This window comes from Nerophis lumbriciformis, linkage group LG23, assembly GCF_033978685.3.
Source record: "Nerophis lumbriciformis linkage group LG23, RoL_Nlum_v2.1, whole genome shotgun sequence".
In the NCBI taxonomy this organism is placed as follows: Eukaryota; Metazoa; Chordata; class Actinopteri; order Syngnathiformes; family Syngnathidae; genus Nerophis; species Nerophis lumbriciformis.
The window spans coordinates 7213012-7227639 of record NC_084570.2 but is presented as its reverse complement, the minus strand read 5'-3'; the positions used below and the strand labels follow the sequence as shown (position 1 = coordinate 7227639).

At 35.9% G+C, this 14628-nt stretch overlaps 1 protein-coding gene across 3 annotated transcripts; it reads right to left on the bottom strand.

Moving 5' to 3' along the window:
* Positions 1-1436: 1436 nt before the first annotated feature.
* Positions 1437-12099, bottom strand: LOC133622458 (OX-2 membrane glycoprotein-like). Of its 3 annotated transcripts, none has more exons than XR_009817777.2 (6): positions 11826-12099; positions 11621-11710; positions 7543-7861; positions 7146-7258; positions 4315-4417; positions 1437-1983 (listed from the first exon to the last, which is right to left on the bottom strand). XR_009817777.2 is itself a non-coding variant. In XM_061985230.2 (6 exons), the coding sequence occupies exons 1-6, from the start codon at positions 12009-12011 to the stop codon at positions 1941-1943; spliced, it is 1077 nt and encodes a 358-aa protein (XP_061841214.1). In that variant the 5' UTR covers positions 12012-12099; the 3' UTR covers positions 1437-1940. The 3 variants fall into 3 exon arrangements, 2 of the variants coding, with proteins under 2 accessions (XP_061841214.1, XP_061841215.1); XM_061985230.2 differs by having other exon boundaries at positions 7146-7481; XM_061985231.2 differs by having other exon boundaries at positions 7146-7481; positions 7543-7794; positions 11826-11876.
* Between the last annotated feature and the right edge of the window lie 2529 nt (positions 12100-14628).

Sequence of the window (14628 nt, the reverse complement as noted above, 5' to 3'; positions counted from 1 at the left end):
GCAGTTTGCTCATTTTCCTTGACTGGTGCACTAACATACGGAGCCCCTAAAGGGACATGGGGGATTTTTTTTTTTTTGTAATTGTATTTTATTTTATTTGTATTTTTTATTTTTTTAGACATGTATCTCGTGCGCACAATAAACTATTTCATGCGCACGTGAAACTTTCTCAGGCGCACGAGCAACTTTTTATAAAGTTATAAAAAAATATATATATATATATATATATATATATATATATATATATATAATTTTTTTTTATAAAAAGTTTCTTGTGCGCACGAGATACATGACTAAAAAAAAAAAATAAAAAATTATATAATTAAAAAAAAACAAAAATTCTATAAAAAGTAAAAAAACTATCTCGTGCGCACGAGATACAAAACATACAAAAAATATATTTTTATTTTATTTATTTTTTTATCATTTTATAAAAAAGTTTCTCGTGCACACGAGATACATGTCTAAAAAATGTTTTCAAAAAAATACAATTATAAAAAAAAATCACGGCACGATAACTTAACAATAAAGACAACTTCAGATTGTTTTTTTTTTTGTTTAAAAATAGAACAAGCATATTCTGAAAATGTACAAATCAAAATGTTGTTGTTAATAGTATTCTATCTTTATTTGTCATTATTTATACTTTCTGAATACAGTCAACTCATTGTATTCAATATTTAATCCATCAAGATACAAAAATAATATCAAAATCATATTACAGGATGTTATTTATGCAGTTTGCTCATTTTCCTCGACCGGTGCACTAACATATGGAGCCCCTAAAGGGACATGGGGGATTTTTTTTTTTTTATAATTGTATTTTATTTTATTTTTATTTTTTATTTTTTTTAGACATGTATCTCGTGCGCACGATAAACTATTTCATGCGCACGAGAAACTTTCTCAGGCGCACGAGAAACTTTTTATAAAGTTATAAAAAATATATATATATATATATATATATATATATAATTTTTTTTTTATAAAAAGTTTCTTGTGCGCACGAGATAGTTTCTTGTGCGCAAGAGATACATGACTAAAAAAAACAAAAAATTATATAATTAAAAAAAAAAAATTTCTATAAAAAGTAAAAAACTATCTCGTGCGCACGAGATACAAAAAATACAAAAACAAATTTAAAAAAAAATTTTTTTTTTATCATTTTATAAAAAAGTTTCTCGTGCACACGAGATACATGTCTAAAAAATGTTTTCAAAAAAATACAATTATAAAAAAAATTTAAAAAATCCCACATGTCCCTTAGGGGCCCCATTCTAACATCATGTGGTTTCATTTGTTTTAATATATATATATTTTTTACAAATAATTGCTATTGCGACATCCATCTTGTGCGCACCAGAAACATGTCTAAAACATTTTTTTTTTTAAATAAAATTATTTAAAAAAAAAAAATCCCCCATGTCCATTTAGGGGCTCTGTACTAACATCATGTGGTTTATTTTTTTTAATTTTTTTTTTTACAAATAATTGCTGTTGCGACATCGAGTGGACACATTTAGAACAGCGGTTTCTTTCATTCAAAAAATGTTCTGCTCATTTTTATTGTTAGCAAACTCATAAAACCTGTTCGTTTGACACCCCTGAGCTAAACTGATTATAGTTAATATGTCTCATTTTTCATTACTTCACTGAAAAGTCCACAAGTCACACTAGAGGTTGAGTTCCTGGAGGTGGAAACTCTTCCTGCCTCTCCACCAGCCTCACAAATCCACACTTGACCTTACATTCCCCGACATACCTTATCGTCCCAAACAGAAGAAGCCATCAAAAAACATTTCCTTTAGATAACAACAATATACTTCTAATATAATCTGCTACATTTAGATAAACACAAGAAGGTAGGTTTGAGCTATAGGTGAAGATCAGGGTAATTCAGCACAATATTCCTGTTGTGGATCTCTTAAATGGCTGGAGAGCTAAATAACGCCAACAACTTCAGGTATTTTGTAGTCTTTCACCCTAGTAGGAAGGAGAGAAACAAGTATGTTTATAAATTGATATTAGGAAACAATGTATCGTTAATATTTGACAAGTTTTTGTATTTACGATAAAAAAATCACATAGGAATTGACGACTGCAGTTCACTTCAATCCATTGTGTTCAATAGTTATGTTTATATTCCAGATAAAGTAGCTCACCGGCATCAAAATGTAAACAAACACCATCGGTGGATCTACACCTAACATCCACTGTAATGATACCAAAAACAGGAGCGTATCTAGTCGATACGACTATGATTACTTTGATATCTTAAGGCATCACAACATCTTTCGGTTTTTTTAAATTTATGTTTACAAAGTCAAGAAATATGTATCTGGACACATGAGGACTTTGAATATGACCAATGTATGATCCTGTAACTACTTTGTATCGGATTGATACCCAAATTCGTGGTATCATCCAAAACTAATGTAAAGTATCAAACAACAGAAGAATAATTGATTATTACATTTTAACATAAGTGTAGATAGAACATGTTAAAAGAGAAAGTAAGCAGATATTAACAGTAAATGAACAAGTAGATTAATAATTCATTTTCTACCACTTGTCCTTAATAATTTTGACAAAATAATAGAATGATAAATGACACAATATGTTACTGCATATGTCAGCAGACTAAATTAAGAGTCTTTGTTTGTTTACTTACTATTGATTACTTACTACTAAAAGACAAGTTGTCTTGTATGTTCACTATTTTATTTAAGGACAAACTTGCAATAAGAAACATATGTTTAATGTACAGTAAGTATTTTTGTTCAAATAAAGCCAATAATGCAATTTTTTGTGGTCCCCTTTATTTAGAAAAGTACCGAAAAGTATTGAAATAATTTTGTTACCGGTACCAAAATACTGGTATCGGGACAACAATTATATATATATATATATATATATATATATATATATATATATATATATATATATATATATATATATATATATATATATATATATATATATATATATATATATATATATATATATATATATATATATATATTATTGTTGTCCCAATACCAATATATACACCTACTCAGTGGCCTAGTGGTTAGAGTGTCCGCCCTGAGATCGGTAGGTTGTGAGTTGAAACCCCGGCCGAGTCATACCAAAGAGTATAAAAATGGGACCCATTACCTCCCTGCTTGGCACTCAGCATCAAGGATTGGAATTGGGGGTTAAATCACCAAAAATGATACCCGGGCGCGGCCACTGCCGCTGCCCACTGCTCCCCTCACCTCCCAGGGGGTGATCAAGGGTGATGGGTCAAATGCAGAGAATAATTTCGCCACACCTAGTGTGTGTGTGACAATCATTGATACTTTAACTTTATATATATATATATATATATATATATATATATATATATATATATATATATATATATATATATATATATATATATATATATTATTGTTGTATATATATATATATATATATATATATATATATATATATATATATATATATATATATATATATATATATATATATATATATATATTATTGTTGTATATATATATATATATATATATATATATATATATATATAATTGTTGTCCCGATACCAATATTTTGGTACCGGTAACAAAATTATTTCGATACTTTTCGGTACTTTTCTAAATAAAGGGGACCACAAAAAATTGCATTATTGGCTTTATACACAGCCCGGCCCCGGCCAAATTTTTTTAACCCAATGTGGCCCCCCCGAGTCAAAAAGTTTGGGGACCCCTGCTCTATACAACCGAATTTGGCCCACAGGCCGCCAGGTGAATAGTCTATACTACGGTCTATACTATTTATAGTCATATTATGTTACGATGAAATAAAAACATTTCTATGGTGTCAACAGTGCCAAAATCCGCACGGACAAAAATGTGCATGTGCAGACTCAGTCAGTTCGCAGACTTGCAGGGACATTATTCAGAATGACTTCTTACGTACAGCAACTACATAAACTGAACAATTTTTCTCTTACACACACTACTGAAATGTTCTCGAACAAAACTGAAACGCTCTTATACACACTACTGAAACTGAGAGCATCCTAGTCGTGTGTGTAAGAATCATGTTTCTGTTTATGTGAGAGCGTTTCAGTCGTATGTGTGAGAGGTCATTCTGTATATCGCTCCTGGCGGATGTCATAGAAGCCGCACAAGCGCAAACAGACAGTAAGCACAGATTTCACAAAGTAATTTCTTTAGGCACGAGGATTTTGACGACATACATTTCAGATAAGACGTCACATGCCATTTCTAAAGGGAATTGTAATACTGGGATACAATTTAATCTCACCTTTTTTGTGTCCACTTAACAATGCAGATGATGACCACTGCAATAATCGCTACAGAAATACCCGAAACAATACCAACGACCATTACTGGTGACGGTGATCCACCTGCAAAAATACAGCATACTTTTAGAATGGTTTGACAATTAAAAATTCAGGCAATACGTTTACATGCACATATACTTGAAGGAAGTGATGAGGATAATAGAGGTTGAGTTGATTCAGCTAAAATTTGGTTTGATAATAAGTTATCATTAAATGATAGGAAAACTAAAATGTACGGGGTTAAGTGGTGCAAGGACAAATTGTGAAGCAAAATTAAAATTAAATCAAGTGGAAATTGATAGAGTATATGAATCTAAATTCTTGGGAATAATTGATCTTAAATTATGTTGGAAACCGCAGATTGAATATATGAAGGGAGAAATATCCAAATCCATTGCTATTCTTTATAAAGTAAGACACATGCTGAATAAGAAATGTCTGCATATGTGATATTATTCTGTTATTTTTCCATCCATCCATTTTCTACCGCTTGTGCTCCATTTTCTACCGCTTGTGCTCGAACCTATCTCAGCCGCAATCGGGCGGAAGGCGAGGTACACACTGGACAGTGAATAGGATGGCGGAAGCGGAGATCGAACCTGGAACTCTCAAGTTGCTGACACGGCAGCTCTACCAACCAAGCTACACCGCCTGTCTACTTCTCTCCTGTATTTATTGTTGTCCTTCAGAGAGACTGACACATGCACATAATAAAAACAGAGATATTCAACTACATTGTTTTGGGGGGGGGGCATTTCCAGAAAGCTAAGGACCGGCGGGTCGGACTTCTTCCTTTCATATTAGTCTTAATTTGAATATTCTGGAGTACCAGCGTCTTCTCCAGTACACACTTGAATTTGGTCTATTTGTTTTTGTCAAAGTTTACAGGGGTGCTCTGCTGTTTTTAAGGACCTTCTGCAAAAAAGCTGATCAAAGATCATCTATACGGCAGCAGTTTAGTGTTGTTTTTTTTAAGAATCCGCTGCAAAAATGTGAGTCTCTCGCAAGTTTAACTGAATTAGCCAAAATGATTAAAATGGAGAGAGCCTAAAGTAGACCCTTGAGGAACACCACTAGTATAAGTAAAGAAGTTGAATAAAGGACTAAGGACTGCATCTGAAGTAAACACTTTGGTTACATACGCCTCAGTTATGTAAATCACAAGTTTGCATTCCAGAACAAGCTAGTCAGGCTACTTTTAGAACTCCACCCCAGATCACACCTCACTCCTACCCATTTGATTATTAACAATCCGGGGAGGGTGTTAGTTTAGGGTTGTAGCTGCCTGGAGGTGAACTTTTATTGCGGTTTTGAAGGAGGATAGAGATGCACTTTCTTTTATACCTGTTGGGAGCGCATTCCACATTGATGTGGCATAGAAAGAGAATGAGTTAAGACCTTTGTTAGTTCGGAATCTGGGTTTAACGTGGTTAGTGGAGCGCCCCCTGGTGTTGTGGTTATGGCGGTCATTTACGTTAAAGGGGAACATTATCACCAGACCTATGTAAGCGTCAAAATATACCTTGATGTTGCAGAAAAAAGACCATATATTTTTTTAACCGATTTCCGAACTCTAAATGGGTGAATTTTGGCGAATTAAACGCTTTTCTATTATTCGCTCTCGGAGCGATTGTGACGTCACATCGGGAAGCAATCCGCCATTTTCTCAAACACACTACAAACACCGAGTCAAATCAGCTCTGTTATTTTCCGTTTTTTCGACTGTTTTCCGTACCTTGGAGACATCATGCCTCGTCGGTGTGTTGTCGGAGGGTGTAACAACACGAACAGGGACGGATTCAAGTTGCACCAGTGGCCCAAAGATGCGAAAGTGGCAAGAAATTGGACGTTTGTTCCGCACACTTTACCGACGAAAGCTTTGCTACGACAGAGATGGCAAGAATGTGTGGATATCCTGCGACACTCAAAGCAGATGCATTTCCAACTGGACTGGACAGATCAGCTTTCAGGAAAAGAGAGCGGATGAGGGTATGTCTACAGAATATATTAATTGATGAAAACTGGGCTGTCTGCACTCTCAAAGTGCATGTTGTTGCCAAATGTATTTCATATGCTGTAAAACTAGTTCATAGTTGTTAGTTTCCTTTAATGCCAAACAAACACATACCAATCGTTGGTTAGAAGGCGATCGCCGAATTCGTCCTCGCTTTCTCCCGTGTCGCTGGCTGTTGTGTCGTTTTCGTCGGTTTCGCTTGCATACGGTTCAAACCGATATGGCTCAATAGCTTCGGTTTCTTCTTCAATTTCGTTTTCGCTACCTGCCTCCACACTACAACCATCCGTTTCAATACATGCGTAATCTGTTGAATCGCTTAAGCCGCTGAAATCCGAGAGCTAATGTCGCTATACCTTGTTGTTCTATGCGCCATGTTTGTTTGTGTTGGCATCACTGTGTTACGTCACAGGAAAATGGACGGGTGTATATAACGATGGTTAAAATCAGGCACTTTGAAGCTTTTTTAGGGATATTGCGTGATGGGTAAAATTTTGAAAAAAACTTTGAAAAATGAAATAAGCCACTGGGAACTGATTTTTAATGGTTTTAACCCTTCTGAAATTGTGATAATGTTCCCCTTTAAGGTGTATGCGAGCATTTTTAAAAGCGGGTTTCAACCAAATTCCTTCAAAGTGCATGGAATCCTACTGACGTGTTTTCATGCCACGAATGTGAAAGAGAAACAACATTTATCAAATTGCTCTAAGATTGCATCATCATGGATGGTAACCTTTCACTTTCATTTTGACTTCAGTTTCATAATGACATGCATACCTGGCTCCCCCTCACGTTTTCCTTGATCGGGGTTCCAGGAAAAAGTGATCCTCTCCATTGTCCGTCCCCGACTCCCGTTTTCCACAACACAGTCAGCATGTCCTGTCCAGCCTCTGTACACAACCACTGTAACGTTACTACTGCTGGTCAACGTAAGGTCGTCGGTGGCTTCCATGGAAGCCAATGGTTCGTGCAAACTGGTGACGTCGGGCGAGAAGAGCCAGCGAATGGCGGGCGCTGGTTTCCCTGTGGCAGAGCAACTGAACGTAACCTGCTTGGTTGAGTCAGTCAGGTCGCCGGCGGAAGGGTACACCTTTGTTTGCACTTCAGATATTCCTACATACAAGTAGGAAAATCACTATTGAACCATCGTCGCAGAGTATGGTGAAGTTTTTACCTTGGATGGCGAGGCAGGTCTGAGTTTTCTTGGACCCTCCTGGATACACGTTGAACTGGCAGATATAACAACCTTCATCAGCCCACGTGAGGTTCTTTAGGGTGATGGACGCCGAGCTGAGGGACACCTCGGTGAGCATCACCTTCTCCTGGTAAGGCTCATTGACCTGTTGCCCATGCCGCTTGCTGTAGGACGCCAGGTTCTCCACTGAACCGTCCTTCAGGCGCCTTTGCCAGGTAACCTGAAGCACACCTGAGGTGGGGCCAAGAAGCCATTCGGGAATCAGCTCACAGATAAAAAGACACCAGCTAATTGTGCCCTGGAAAAGCAAGAAAGAAGCATGAAATGAAACATTCTTCTCCCTACAAACCGATAATGAAAGGCGCCATTGTCCTCGTGCACATGCACACATCCTGTTTGAGGAAATCCCCGCGTGTTTACGCCCTTTACTTTGAATGATGTTTTTACTTACAACAAGGTTGTCATATAAACAAGCAGCCGCATCCATTTTTTCTTCAAAAAGCAATTTAGCTATAAACAAATCCTGACTATAAATGAGGTTGTATGTTATAAGTAGAGATGTCCGATAATGGCTTTTTTGCCGATATCCGATATTGTCCAACTCTTAATTACTGATTCCGATATCAACCGATACCGATATTTGCAGCCGTGGAATTAACACATTATTATGCCTAATTTTGTTGTGATGCCCCGCTGGATGCATTAAACAATGTTGTACAGCCCTTACCTTTGGGCTGATACCGAGGGCGACTGTGTTGACCAGTTTGACGCGTGTAAATGATAGAAGTGGAGCTCCCCCTGGTGTTGTGGTTATGGCTGTCATTTACGTTAAGGAAGTTTGACATCAGGTAGGTGTAGCGGATTTTATAGACCAGGCTCAGTGCAAGTTGTTTTACTCTGTCCTCCACCCTGAGCCAGCCCACTTTGGAGAAGTGGGTAGGAGTGAGGTGTGATCTGGGGTGGAGGTCTAGAAGTAATCTGACTAGCTTGTTCTGGGATGTTTGTGTGATCCAAACAAATGAGGCAGGTGAAACTAATGAGTCGCCATGGTGACAAAACAAACAAGGAAGCGCAAACGGGAACTAAAGAAGTCCAAAATTAACAGAACATAACGAAACAAAACATGATCCAGACCACGGATCATGACATGTACAAAATAAAACCACATGATGTTAGTGCACCAGTCGAGGAAAATGATCAAACACTACATAAATAACATACTGTAATTTGATTTTGATATCATTTTTTTATCTTCATAGATTGAATTATTTGACTGATCAACATTATCACATAATTTAAATAACGACAAATAAAGTATATATACTATTAACTATCTATCTATCTATCTATCTATCTATCTATCTATCTATCTATCTATCTATCTATCTATCTATCTAATTGTAAAAAAAACAACAACAACATTAGGATTTGTACAATTTCAGAATGTGCTTGTTCAATTTTTAAACATAGAAAACAATCTGAAGTTGTCTTTATTTTTAAGTTATCGTGCTGTAATGTTACCAGTCCGGCCCACTGGGGGGAAAATTTTTCTCCATGTGGCCCTCCATCTAAAATGAGTTTGACATCCCAGTCTTAAGGGGTTTTATCATTTGTCAAATTGTTGAAATATATATTTATATTTGCATTTTAATATAATAAGGTTTTATTGGACAATTTAAACATTTTTACAGTAAAACAAACAAAAAAAATGTTAAATGCAAATTGTACACACTGCCAGCAGCCAGGAAGCAGCGACGTTGAACATCCACTTTTAGGGGTAGGTTAGACTTGTTTTCCATAGGGCTGCGAATCTTTGGATGTCCCACGATTCGATTCAATATCGATTTTTGGGTTCACGATTCGATTATAAATCAATTTTTTTGATTCAACGCTATTCTCGATTTAAAAACAATATTTTTCCGATTCAAAACAATTCTCTATTCATTCAATACATAGGATTTCAGCAGGATCTACCCCAGTCTGCTGACATGCAAGCAGAGTAGTAGATTTTTGTAAAAAGCTTTAATAATTGTAAAGGACAATGTTTCAAATGATTGCAATAATGTAAATTTGTTTTAACTATTAAATGAACCAAAAATATGACTTATTTTATCTTTGTGAAAATATTAGTCACAAGCTTATGAGATGTGATGCAAGTGTAAGCCACTGTGACACTATTATTCTTTTTTATTTTTATTTTTATTTTTTTTAATAAATGCCTAATGATAATGTCAATGAGGGATTTTTAATCACTGCTATGTTGAAATTGTAACTAATATTGATACTGTTGTTGATAATATTCATTTTTGTCTCACTACTTTTGGTTTGTTCTGTCTCATGTTTGTGTCTCCTCTCAATTGTTCTGTTTATTGCAGTTCTGAGTGTTGCTGGGTCGGGTTTGGTTTTGGAATTGGATTGCATTGTTGTGGTATTGCTGTGTATTATTTTGTTGGATTGATTAATTTAAAAAAATAAAAATTAAATTAAATAAATAAATAAAAAAATAGCGATTTTCGAAAAATGAGAACCGATACTGAATCGTACAATGTGTTGAATTCGAATCGATTTTTTCCCACACCCCTACTATTAATACTGTTAAATAGGATTAGATTGTGTTTGGGGGGCGTGGTCATCCCTGCTCTTTCACAACTCAATAACAGAAAGTCACGTGATAAACAGAACAAACAGGTCTAAATTAGAGATGTCTGATATTATCAGCCGATAAATGCTTTAGAATGTAATATCGGAAATTATTGGTATCGGTTTTATTTTTTTTATTTTTTTTATCAAATCAACATAAAAAACACAAGATACACTTACAATTAGTGCACCAACCCAAAAAAACCTCCCTCCCCCATTTACACTCATTCACACAAAAGGGTTGTTTCTTTCTGTTATTAATATTCTGGCTCCTACATTATATATCAATATATATCAATACAGTCTGCAAGGGATACAGTCCGTAAGCACACATGATTGTGCGTGCTGCTGGTCCACTAATAGTACTAACCTTTAACAGTTAATTTTACTCATTTTCATTAATTACTAGTTTCTATGTAACTGTTTTTATATTGTTTTACTTTACTTTTTATTAAAGAAAATGTTTAATTTATTTATCTTATTTTTATTTTTAAAAAGCTGCAGGGATACAGTCCGTAAGCACACATGATTGTGCGTGCTGTTGGTCCACTAATAGTACTAACCTTTAAGAGTTAATTTTACTAATTTTCATTAATTACTCGTTTCTATGGGTCTGTTTTTATATTGCTTTACTTTCTTTTTTATTAAAGAAAATGTTTAATTTATTTATCTTATTTTTTTATTTTTAAAAAGCTGCAGGGATACAGTCCGTAAGCACACATGATTGTGCGTGCTGCTGGTCCACTAATAGTACTAACCTTTAACAGTTAATTTTACTCATTTTCATTAATTACTAGTTTCTATGGATCTGTTTTTATATTGTTTTACTTTATTTTTTATTCAAGAAAATGTTTAATTTATTTATCTTATTTTTTTATTTTTTTAAAAAGCTGTAGCGATACAGTCCGTAAGCACACATGATTGTGCGTGCTGCTGGCCCACTAATAGTACTAACCTTTAACAGTTAATTTTACTCATTTTCATTAATTACTAGTTTCTATGGAACTGTTTTTATATTGTTTTACTTTCTTTTTTTTATTCAAGAAAATGTTTGTAATTTATTTATCTTATTTTATTTATTTATTTATTTTTTTAAGTACCTTATCTTCACCATACCTGGTTGTCCAAATTAGGTATAATAATGTGTTAATTCCACGACTGTATATATTGGTATCGGTTGATATCGGTATCGGTAATTAAGGGTTTGGTCAATATCGGAATATCTGCAAAAAGCCATTATCGGACATCCCTAGTCTAAATATCCTGAATATCTGTAGTAAATGTCTGCGTGCAGCTGCTTATAAGGAAAAACATTTTTTTTGTAGTGAGTCTGCAATCACCATAAAATAACATTTTAACATGTTCATGATTGCCTGGAAAACAGCATTTAGGGAATACGAGTGTATTGAAATGGCACCTGTCTGGTTGTGCAGCTCGCACTTGTAATGCGCGTCTGATCCGTAGTCAGCTCTCGTTGGACCAGAACTGATGATCTGCGAGTTGGCTGCTGGAAAACAAAGCCGAGAGGAAAATGTCGGTAACTTTCCATGACGCAGCCTAAGGCGCGGCTCACCCGTGTAAATATTAATAAACAGGCACAACAACACATGCAACAAACTAACCTTTGAGTTTGAGCAGCAACATAGACAACAACATCGTCCGCCACATCTTTGGTCCAGGCTGTCGCCGAAGTAATGCAAACTATGTTCGGTTTTGTTTTTGCAGCGACAAACAGAAAGTGAAAGCTGTGCAGCTCCTTTTTTTTTTTTTTTTTTTTTTTTTTTTTTTTTTAAATTTATCTCCTTCATTGCCGTGCATTTTTGATCAAAAGACAAACTTTAGCAACTAAACACATATTTACGCTCCTATGCTTGAGAAGGAACAGGATGAAGAAATGCTTATATTTCCTGCCCCCTTCAACATAATAAGTAGTCTTATGCAGTGTTTTTCAACCACTGTGCCGTGAGATACAGTCTGGTGTGCCGTAGGAGATGATCTAATTTCACCTATTTGGGGTAAACAAATATTTTTTGCAAACCAGTAATTATAGTCTGCAAATGATGTGTTTTTGTTGAGTGTCGGTGCTGTCTAGAGCTCGGCAGAGTAACCGTGTAATACTCTTCCATATCAGTAGGTGGCAGCAGGTAGCTAATTGCTTTGTCATTGTCGGAAACAGCGGGAGGCAGCGTGCAGGTAAAAAGGTGTCTAATGCTTAAACCAAAAATAAACAAAAGGTGAGTGCCCCTAAGAAAAGGCATTGAAGCTTAGGGAAGGCTATGCAGACCGAAACTAAAACTGAACTAGCTACAAAGTAAACAAAAACAGAATGCTGGACAACAGCAAAGACTTACTGTGGAGCAAAGATGGCGTCCACAATGTACATCCGAACATGACACGACAATCGACAATGTCCCCACAAAGAAGGATAAAAACACAGTAGATGCGGGAAATATCGCTCAAAGGAAGACATGAAACTGCTACAGGAAAATACCAAAAAAAAGAGAAAAAGCCACCAAAATAGGAGCGCAAGACAAGAACTAAAACACTACACACACAGGAAAACAGCAAACAAGTCCAAATAAGTCAGGGCGTGATATGACAGGTGGTGACAGTACAAATACACTGCAAAAAGTCAGTGTTCAAAAACAAGAATAAAAGGGCTGAATTGTGACGATACGTCACTTAATTTCTGTTTGTTTCCTTGTTTTGTATTTACTTCCCATCAGTGCTTTTATTTTGTTTCCACTTCCTGTTTGTCCCACTGAGCACTGTGGTTATTCCCTCTCCTGCTGCCAATCTCTATTTATGCCTGCCCAGAGCACTCCACAGTACTAAGAAGATTGCTTTCTGTTTTGGATCTGTTATGCACGACTGCTTCACTTTCTGTTTGGGGAAATGAAAACTCATTTTTTACCTGGCGGTTTTTGCATCTTGGGGCCACTAATGCAGCAATACTGTATTCCCATTAGCTGCCTTGTTAGACACCTCATAAACAAGGACAAACATTAGGTGTTATTGTCTTTCATAGGGATTGCGAATGATGGGCAGAATTCCAAAGAAACATTGGACCAATGGACTGAAATGGCCACAATAGTCCAGTCCAGAGAGAGATGACAAGGAGTCTTTGATGGCCCACGCCCCTCTTGGAGTGAAGGGCATGGCTAGATGGACAACACGTGACCCGTGAGTAGGTTGTGCCTTTCATTTGGATCTGTAACAATTACCCCTGCCATTTCACTGTTCGCATTAACCGCTTACATAGTGTCTTTTGTGAGGGCATATCTGTCTCTTTGCATTGCCTCTTAAAAGCCTTGAAGCCCAGAGCCACAGCATGACCCATATTTTTAGTTATGTTATCATAGCACTCGAACATTTCTGTTTCACTTCCCCTCTTCAAATGTTCCCATAATACATATCACATGTTTTGGAATGGAGTTTAGTGCCGAAAATAGACAACGTGGGCTAAACTCAACTTGAAAAACAATAATCAAAAGTACTCTGAATAAAATCTTAGGGACACAGATTCAACTAAGCGTAGTACCGATACTAGCATGATGAGATTGATATTTTTATGATTTATGTTTATTGTCACAAACATCTTTGTGTTTTTGTTGATTTGTTATATTGTTACATTGTGGATATGTATGTATGTATGTATGTATGTATGGTCAGGAAATAACACAGAGGCTATTTCATCCCTACCAGCCTGTTTTGCAGGTTTGCCTGTTCTTCAGGGGATTTTATGATTTATAAAATCCCCTGAAGAGCAGGGAAACCTGCGAAATAGGCTTGTAGGGATGAAATAGCCTCTGTTATTTTATCCCTACACGCCTTTTTTGCAGGTTTCCCTGTTCTTCAGGGGGTTTTATGGTTTATAAAATCATTTTATGATTTATAAAATCCCCTGAAGAGCAGGGAAACCTGCGAAATACGTCTTTTTCACAGGTTTCCCTGTTCTTCAGGGGATTGTATGATTTATAAAATCATTTTATGATGTATAAAATCCCCTGAAAAGCAGAGAAACCTGCGAAATAGGCTTGTAGGGATGAAATAGCCTCTGTTATTTTATCCCTACACGCCTTTTTCGCAGGTTTCCCTGTTCTTCAGGGGGTTTTATGGTTTATAAAATCATTTTATGATTTATAAAATCCCCTGAAGAGCAGGGAAACCTGCGAAATATGCTTGTAGGGATGAAACAACAGAGGCTATTTCATCCCTACAAGCCTGTTTTGCAGGTTTCCCTGTTCTTCAGGGGATTGTATGATTTATAAAATCATTTTGTGATTTATAAAATCCCCTGAAGAACAGGGAGACGTGTGAAATAAGCTTGTAGGGATGAAATAGCATCTGTTATTTCATCCCTACAAGCTTTTTCGCAGGTTTCCCTGTTCTTCAGGGGATTTTATGATTTATAAAATCATTTTA

What these genes read in the sequence shown, in the direction of transcription:
- LOC133622458 (XM_061985230.2), bottom strand. Translation starts at nt 12,011, where the DNA reads ATGAAGGAGATAAATTTAAAAAAAAAAAAAAAAAAAAAAAAAAAAAAA. An exon ending in GTTGCTGCTCAAACTCAAAG is followed by an intron (nt 11,711 to 11,825) that starts GTTAGTTTGTTG and finishes TTTGTTTTCCAG; the next exon opens with CAGCCAACTCGCAGATCATC. An exon ending in GACCTGCCTCGCCATCCAAG is followed by an intron (nt 7,482 to 7,542) that starts GTAAAAACTTCA and finishes ACTTGTATGTAG; the next exon opens with GAATATCTGAAGTGCAAACA.